Source organism: Ornithodoros turicata, chromosome 2 (assembly GCF_037126465.1).
Source record: "Ornithodoros turicata isolate Travis chromosome 2, ASM3712646v1, whole genome shotgun sequence".
Lineage (NCBI taxonomy): Eukaryota > Metazoa > Arthropoda > Arachnida > Ixodida > Argasidae > Ornithodoros > Ornithodoros turicata.
In genome coordinates, this window is record NC_088202.1 from 26,082,558 (window position 1) to 26,092,022 (window position 9,465).

Genomic DNA, 9,465 nt, shown 5'->3' on the forward strand with positions numbered 1-9,465 from the left:
CCCCGCCGGGCGAACGAGCGTTGCCCCCACGTTGGGCGCCACTTGTGGAAATCTCTCATTTCCACTCTCGGGGTGTCCGCCCGTCCGCTCCCGGCGAGGAAAGCAGCACAACAAAATGCAATAACAAACAAAGAACAAAGGTTTATTTCCTACCAGACATGCATCCGTCACCGCCCTCACCGCACCGCCGACAGAGAAGAGCCCATTCCCCAGTCACCTCTGGCTTTTAAGGATGTCTACCACGCTCCCTCGAGCGTACCGAGTGCAAACCGTTATCGCGCGCTTGCGATAACATGTGCCTACGGCACAACACGTGCTCAAAACAGTGCGGAGTCATATCACCCCACAATGCTCAAAGTGCTATTCCACATTGTCACTTGCTTTCGGGGCGTTTTGCATAGGGACATTTTAATTTCTATTTTTGCCTGTGAGAGTTAAGAGTAAATGCTGTAAATGTGCAGTACATAAATGGGTACCTGTGCGTCTATGTTGCAACCGCGCCTGCCACTTACTCACTGTTATGCAAAACAAGTTTTTGAGAAGGTGACTTTGGGCTGGCACTCGTGCGTATGCGCACTAATTTGACCAAATCGCTCAGATCACCCGTCTATTGAGTATTATTAGTTGCTGCGTGAGTACTTCGCCTACCACCCATCGCTGGCCTTTGATTGCCATATTTGAAATTGGAAGACAGACGATGGGAAGTGTCGCAGGAATGTCCTATGTACACTTCGAACGCTCTATCTAGCCGTCCCAATCTTCAACTTTCACGTTTGTTTGTTTGTTTTGCTACAAACGTAGCTAGAAACCTACAGGTTAAAGGCGGCCTAGCTACCTGACACGGTCTGAGCCCCGTAGCACTGCAATGTAGCGATCGTTATCGTTATATTTAAAGTTCGCGCGCTTCAAACCCGGTGTTTAGGCTCGCGCAGGGGCTCGTGGCAAATCCCTGCGCGTTGTGAGGTAACGACAAGTTGAAGATCGGGCGTGCTTCGTTATCAAAAAGGAGTAATTTTAACTTGTGGTCTGTGACAGGCGACTTATTTTATTCGGGATGATTTCATTTGTTATGTTCATTGTAGTTCAACACGAAGCCAATGGAATTAAAATTGATTGATTTTTTGCGCTCATTCCGGTGATCAACGGTGTATAAATCATTTGCATCGACCGCGGTCTACGTTTATTTGTGTTTTTCATTGATTAGCGAGAACCATAAGCCACTGAAGCTAACTAGGCGGCAAAGAGATATGTAATTGCTCAACACTGCTTTCGTCCTTTCGAGTACACGCTAGAGAGTTTTGCATTAAGCGCAAAATTTTAATGTGCTCTTCGCTCTCACACTGCGTATGATGGCAGCTATAACTGACATCACGCATTAAGGCTTAAAAAAAGGGGGCGTATTTATTGTGTTCCCAATCCGTTTATCGAAATTCGAAACCGTAACCGTATATGATTCATCCTCCATCAAATACAGGGTGTTCCACGAAAATCCCCTTGCTGAGTAATTCGTGAACAAGTGGCACCATCGAAGCAATTCCTTTTGGTAAAGATCCTTGGGACATCGGCCATGGACTGAGCAGTGAGCGGCTCATTTGCATGCGCTCACTAATTAAATAAACATCATAACTTATAAATTTTACTTCGCACGCTTACGGAGCCTCTGTTTTACGCACCGGTACCTTCAGCGAAAAATATTCCAAGAAGAAAAAACGCATCGACACTTACTTATTTTTCTGAGTAATTAATCGGTTTCGATTTATAAATTTCATGCGCGGAGCAGTGCAGCAATGCGCTCTTTGAATCAGCTATCGGGCTGTCAATTTCGTGTTCATCCGCCTGGTTCACGCGCGAGGGTGACGGAAGATTAGGAACAGCCGCAAGAGACGCTTTGATATTCCTTCACAACGAGGCTAGTAAACAGCGCTGGCGGTTCTGTCATTCCGTACGTGAGATAGCGTGCTCTTATGATGTATGATGACGAATGCGCCTCGAGTGCTGTGAACTAGTGGGGGTACCTCCTTAAAAATGAACTTCACCACGTAGCACGCTCCTAGCCTACCGTCATCCCGAATTACAACGTTCTCGCCCGATTTATTGGAAACGGGAGGTGGCTGTTCCTTATCTTCCATCACCCCCGTGTGTCAACCAGGCGGATGAACACGAAATTGACAGCCGGATAGCTTATCCAAAGAGACCATTGGTCATATTACTAGTGAGCGCTATAAGACGAGGACTTAAGAAGGAACACAACACATGCGCTAACTTCCAACACTTTAATTAAATTTGTCGTACCAGATGCTTAAACGCTCCTCGCCACCTGCCGGTTCTTTCTACTTTTATACGTGTCGAGGTACGTCGGCTCCCTGTCAGATAAAGCATTGGAAGGAACACTGACACAGGCCTGACCCAAATCCTTAATTGTTTGGGCCTCTATAATCTCTCAAGCTGTTCTATCTTGATTCCTTCCGATGATTACACATTGGGTTACCACAGGCTCACACCCACACACCCTGCAGTGTTCCGCTAGCCACCCACCCCTCTAGTTCTTGAAGTTTAGCCAATGCTCCCACTGTCGGTCGTTCACACAGCGCCCTGTTTGTCCCACGTATAACTTTCCGCACGAAAGTGGAATCTTGTAGACAATGTTCTGCCTGCATTCCACGTATGGATTCCTGTGTTGCTTTTGCACCCCTTCGATTCTCGATCTACGCCGTTGAGCAGCCGACAAAGTTTCGACTCGGACGTCGGCGCGACCAGCAATTTTCTTTAGTTTATGGGATACTGTATGGATATGGGGAATAACTGCGGTTCTTGCTGTTCTATCCTCCAACTCCGGATCCGATTGTCTCCGACTTAAAGTCTTTCTGAGCAGGGACTCGGCAACCGTCGTGAGCAAGGTCGTTGGATACCCCGGCTTTTCTAGCCTGATGGCTTGTTGGTGTATGCTATGACTCATGGAATGGGGGCATGATTTGTTGGTTGCGTTCTGAAAACACGTATTAACTATGCCCCACTTCACCAACTTGGAAGCCTTGAGACCGCTTGACCGCACCTACAGGAAGCCTTGAGAACGCTTGAAACCACCCAAGAGAGGATGACCAATGGCAGCATTAAGTTCCTGGATCTAAGTCTGACGTTCACCGAAGAACACGCCTGTTGGATGTACCTGCCCAGAGGTAACAAACCTCTCCTGCCTTTTTCGTCAGCCCATTCGAAGTTGGTGAAGAGGGGCATAGTTAATACGTGTTTTCAGAATGCAATCAACTGGTACGACGAATTTCATTAAAGTGTTGGAAGTTAGCGCATGTGTTGTGTTCCTTGTTAAAGGACGACGGAAACGAAAATAGGCTGCAAAGCTATTTGCCTCATATTGCGATGTGTACCAAAGCAATCCGGAATTCGACTTAGATTTGCCTATATTAGTTGAAACGCCGCCACAATCGCGATATAAAATTCGGCCGTGGAGCAATCTGAGCCCCTGGTGAGCGTCGCCGCGCCGCCGTAGCAGACCACAGAAGTGACGCACGTTGGCTCTCCTGTTGGAGTTCCTGACTTTCATTTCGCTTCATTTCATTTGGTGTTTCGGCGTACGTCTAATTCCTGCTACGGGGAAAGAACGGAGACGAAGAAGCATGTACGAACCCATCTCTCATAGGATATATTGTCTTCAGACTTCCACGAGATCTCCGAATCAAACATCTTCAGGCGTTATTCAGAATTCGCCGTGTTTGTGCCGGCAAGCCGCACACGGAGCGCGAGAGATATTTGACGTCACGCGCTCCTCAGATTTTCCCGCAATGCTTGGCGCGCTCCATGGGCGATCGTGTCGGGTGGGCGGCCCAGCGCTCTCGTAATCGTCAGAAATATGGCCATCCGCACAGCGTACTTGCAAAATACTAGTGGCACCATAATTTTACATAATATTTACACCTTGTTCGGTCCCCTTTTTGCAATGGACAAATTTCGTTTCCGTTGTCCTTTAAGTATTCGTGTTATAGCGCTCAGCAGCAATATGGTGTCATACCAACAGGCCCAGATTTCGTCAGTCTTAGAGCATTGGTGCACTGCTCCGCGCAAGAAATATGTAAACCGAAACCGATTAATTACTCAGAAAAAACAACAACAACAACTTTATTTTCGGCCTTGGAGAGTGGGGAGTTTCATCGCAACAGGCGATACTCTACCCCAGTGCTTGGTGGAATGGGGGGAATAAAATAACGAGCCCCTTTACAATAACGATCGAAGTCCGATGGTGTCCAGAAATGTCAGAAGAGCTTTGAGCGCAGAGCGTTGCTGGGCTGGATTGGGCCAGGGACCAAGCAATTTCGGTAGGGAGAAAGGGCGAGAGTCCAGCTGACGAAGAGACTCGGAGAGTGTGATTCGGGAAGGTTCGTAGTGAGGGCAATGAAGAAGAATGTGCTCCAGATCCTCAAGAGCACCACAGTGGCAACAGGTGGGAGAATCAATTTGTCTCAAGCGGTAACGCCACTGAGCTGTAAAGGCCACATCGAGGCGCATGCGGTGGATTAATGCAGCATCCTGACGAGATGTGTTTCGTGGCATGCGGAAAGCGAGCATGGGATCCACTCTGTTCAACATAGAGGGGGGAAGAATGTCGGTTGTCCGTTGGCGGGAAGCCAGGGGTGTCACTAGACGTCGCAGAATTGAACGGCGGTCTCCTCTGAGCAGAACAATACGGGTCCGGTTCCGAGACGAGAGTGCTGCTTCTGCGGCGCTGTCGGCCTGCTCGTTCCCCACGACACCACAATGGGCTGGAACCCACTGGAGAACGAGCCTGTGGCCTGCGGCGTAGATAGTGTGGTAAGCCATTAACACGTCGGTGACTAGGGGTGCAGATGGGCCTCGTAGGCCGGAGGTTTCAATTGCTTGAAGTGCAGATTTGGAGTCTGTAAAGACTGCCCATTCCCGTGGTGGAAAATCAGCGATGTGTTGTAGAAAGAAAAGGATGACATAGAGTTCCGCAGCTGTGGAGGAGGTTGGATGTGAAAGGCGTCTTCCGTGCACGACGCCTTCGGATGGAATGACGAAGGCTGAGGCGGACTTGTTGTTTCGGGATGCGCCATCAGTATATGCTGCCGTAAACGAATTAATTAATCGAAAAATCACCAAGTGTGTATGCGTTTTTTCTTTTTAATATCTTTCGCTGAAGGTCCCGATGCGCAAAACAGATGTTCCGTAAGAACGCGAAGTAAAATTTAAAAGTTCGGGTGTTTGTTTAATTAGTGAGCGTACGCAAATGAGTTGCTCACTACTCAGTACATGGCCGATGTCCCAAGGATATTTCTCAAACAGAAATTCCTTCGATAGCGCCACCTGTTCACGAACTATTCAGCCGGGGGATTTTCGTGAAACATTCGGCATACGCATTATGAAAAGATGGGTTCAGTCAAACGCCGCCCCTGCATGACATTCAGTCTCGATCAAGGTCGCTACAAACAAGTTTTGTTATCAGGTAACTCGGCTGTACACATCTGTGTGTGATACTTCACATTATCTCGTCAGTGCACTAATATATGGCGTAACCGATATTGCATGTGTTGTTGGGTCTTGATTTCGTGACCGTGAAAGCGCGATACGTCATAGTAACCCGTGTAAGACCCGCATGACGGCGTTGTTGTCGATCATCGCCCGCTTTTATCGTCTCCATTCGTCCGGCAATATTAAGCTGCTCAAAATATTGTAATCGCGGATGCGAGATACAGGGCGCGATATCGACCTTCACGTGAGTTCAAAGTGAGTGTGAGGGCGGTGCGCCTTATCAGATAATTGTGATCATGAGTGATCGTGAGCCAAAATACCGACCTCTGCACAGCGATGACGTGACCAACGCTCGCCAAGACGATCTTCTGGCCGTGTTTGATCGCCGCAGACCCCCACAAACACTCTCGGTAACCCCTGAAAGCCCCCGAACCACACTTTGGGAATCAATGATGATGATGATGATGATGATGATGAATTGCTGAATGATGCTGAGGCTATGATTCTTCAGTAGCATTTGCAAGAGTCAACGGAACACCCTGTTCTACCCGACATAGTGATGTCAGAAATCATACTCATAAGCGAAAGTGGGGATATTCACCGTGGTTCTTTTTACCTAGTTGATTGTGGCGCGAAAGAGAAGCAGACGAACTCGGAGACAATCCCCTGCGCCGGTGCTCCCATTCATGTGCCCGATATACATCCTGATGTTACCAGCGGTCTCCTTAGCTGTCAAGTATTTCATCGTTCTTTAAAACTCGTTTATTTAATATATAAGTAGTTTTCACAAGAGGATCTTGGCCAGGTAGACTATGAAACGGTGCCAAGCATTATCCTATCCGTCTCATACACAGGTTTTTGGATGCGATAGCCCCTCTAGCGAGATCCAACGCCATAGCGTCAACGTTTTTCATGTGCAGCCCGCTCACGTCTGTACCCTCGTGTGTTTCATTAATGTTTAAACAAAAGAGAAAAGCACGCTCTACGTGTGCTCTTTCTTCAGTCAGAAGTCCCAGTATCCGTTGCGTATGCGCAGCATTCCGTGCTAACTGTGCATGACACTTTGTGCAATATGGGTATAATGACTAAGTCTAAGACAAATTTACTATTTGCAGACTTTATCCTCCCTTTTGACAACAAGCTTCCCAGAGTTTAAAGTGGTTCCTGGGATTTTCTAAGTAGTCTGTTGTTAACAGATACAACAGAAGATCACGTAGCCACATTCGGTACATTACTTTTGCTGACTAACACACGTCTATGTTATGAAAGTTTCATTAAAATATAGTTTCATGCATCACTTGTAACACGGACTCAGCTACAAACTTCAGTGAGTACCCATGAGATTTCGAATACACCCTCGACTGTGCAGTCCCTACTTCGATTCCCTCGCTGCAGAGTTGCCCCGATATTGGGTGACGCTGGGCTTTTTCAGTCGTATCGACGTTGGCTTAATTAATCGAGCTAAACTATCTGGAGTTCCAACAGCGTTACGTCCTCCACGTTGACGAACTGAAAACTCTTCTCTTGAAACATCCTTTTTTGGCAACATTGAACATCCCAATGATGACATTTTAGCGTACTTTCGCTTTAGAATGTTTTTTTCGATAGCGTCTTCCAGGCTTCTGACATCTGCAGACTGAAGCGTTTCAGACTCTGAATCAGTAATGGCGTTTTCAATCCGTGCTTGAAAGAAAGACGAATCTGAGCCCTCAGATGTTGCGTACGAAGATGAAATGAAGACGGTCGGTGAGATTACACTGCGGAATTCAGGGGTCGGTGATACATCTTCGTACTTCCAGAATGGTGGAATGACAGATAAACTGCATCGCGAGTCAACTGCATTGGATGAAGGCAGTACTGGATCCTGGTTTTCGGTCCAGCTTCCCTCACTGTGAGTTCTGTCGTGGGTAGCCACCTCTATCTCCGCACCACTGTGAATATCCCCAATGCTGGGGTCTGGTTTTCCTATGGTACCAGATGCGCTTGCAGAACGCGGGACATGATATTCTCCGGATGTCCCCTTTCCTTTCAGTGCTGCTCGGGTTGCGGACATCGTGGTCACCCTGGAGGTCTTCCCACGGGACGGAGCAAAGCGAGACAAACGATTATCTGATATGTCACATGTGACAGATTGATTGCATTTGAGGTTGCCTTCTGCACCGCTGTCGCCGAAACTTGAACGAAGACCAGGGAATGCATCCTGATGGGGTGATGCGTTCTCGTGGCCACCAGGAACTGAATGGGATGCGACATCATCTTCGTTTGCACGCACATTGGACTTCCCCTTACGGTACGCCTCCGCTGGCATTCTTCGCAGACGTGGATTGTCGTTCTTATCGAGCGACGTCGGTGCCAATGAAGGCTGCACGTTAACGCATACCAAGTCCTCGCCGTTAAACGATGACTCCAGATCCCGTGTCATTTTGTCATCGTCTATAGGATGATAGAGGTCCTTGATGTGAGCGAATATCATGATAATGCATGCGCACAAAAAGAAGAATACTGACAGAAGGACTTCAGGGTTGATTCCATTTTTCCAGCCCAATGCCAAGATGAGGACAGCGAGTGCTGCTGTGAAAATAATGACGGATAATCCACCGTAATACCTCCACATATCCTTCTCCGTATCTAATAATAAATTTTGACCTTTCATGATGACAGAGCAAAAGCCGTTGGAACGTCTTCTAAAGTCTTTTTCTTCTACGTCTTCTGACTGGTAACGCGGACATACTTTTCATCCTTCTCTTTGTTTTACGTTCCACGTGAAAAACGTTGTAGTTTGCAAAATAATGTGAATACACTTCGATTACACTAAAGCCAAAGATCAACCGGGACCATGTTTGCGTTTCTACATAAACGAAGAGCGGGTCCGACGCACTGAATATCAGATATTCTGGAATTAGCAACTTCTAACAAGCTCTCTCAATAATGGATGCATATACCAGAAATCATTGGAGCGACTGCTTTATATCTACAGTAACAAAACTTCATTATTACATTACTAGAATCTACTGTTCGTCATTACTACTCACCATCACTATTACTTCGACAGAATTGCCTGTGGGCACAAATAAGTCATAATTCATATGTCGTTTCTAACGTTGATCGTATATTGGCTTTCCTACGTCGTGGTTTTAAGCTTGCAGTGTTATTATTTGAAATTGACTTGTATCTCATTGGTTAGGCCGAAACTTGAATATGTCGCTCCTGTCCATGACCCCCATCAACTATATTGCTGTAATCCTATCGAGGGTGTTCAAGACGGCGCTTTCTTCTGAACGATATTACCATGATCTCCAGCATCACAGAATGAAATCTCTCTCTCTGTCACCACTAAACTTATGTTGTTGATTATCAGGTCCGTGCCTTTTCATGCCTGCCTTTTCATGAAGTATTCATAAACATAATCTGCGCTTCACAAAGTTAAGCGCTCCTAGCCGTTCGAGAGTTAGCCTATACACTCTAAGAAAAAATTAGTAATTTTACTCCTTTGGAGGACTAAATGCATTGCAACACAAAATAGTCCCTTTCGGGAGTAAATACACGGGAGTAAGTGAATGTGACAGAGTGCATGAAGACTGCATTTCGCGCTCTGCCCTAATAGTCCTAGGTACATATTCGAGTACATACATGAAAATACTTTGCATCAAACCGTCAATCGTGACATATGGAGTGGTATAAAATCTTGGGACATACATAGGGCACAATTTGCGAAGAAATAAGCGCTAATTGTTTCTTACTCTGTGTGGGTGGAAAACTGGGAAGTTGGCTGAGATATGCAGCCGCATGCTATCAAATTGATCAAGAGCACACATTTACGTAGACTGTTGCATTCGGAAGACCATTTGCCAAGTTCAGTGACAATTTGCAGTCCTGGGGACTGAATGTCGGGGTTAGGGGACTAAAATAGGGAGTAATTGCAGTTCGCAATTCGAGACGGCAACCCTGCAACTCACTAGGGCAAAG

The 9,465-nt window shown here is 46.7% G+C and overlaps 1 protein-coding gene across 1 annotated transcript; it reads right to left on the bottom strand.

The window, feature by feature from the left end:
• Nucleotides 1–6,507: 6,507 nt before the first annotated feature.
• On the bottom strand, nucleotides 6,508–8,215 carry LOC135383245 (uncharacterized). The gene is made up of 2 exons (XM_064612786.1): nucleotides 8,007–8,215; nucleotides 6,508–7,932 (listed from the first exon to the last, which is right to left on the bottom strand). The coding sequence occupies exons 1-2, from the start codon at nucleotides 8,029–8,031 to the stop codon at nucleotides 6,872–6,874; spliced, it is 1,086 nt and encodes a 361-aa protein (XP_064468856.1). The 5' UTR covers nucleotides 8,032–8,215; the 3' UTR covers nucleotides 6,508–6,871.
• Nucleotides 8,216–9,465: the final 1,250 nt, after the last annotated feature.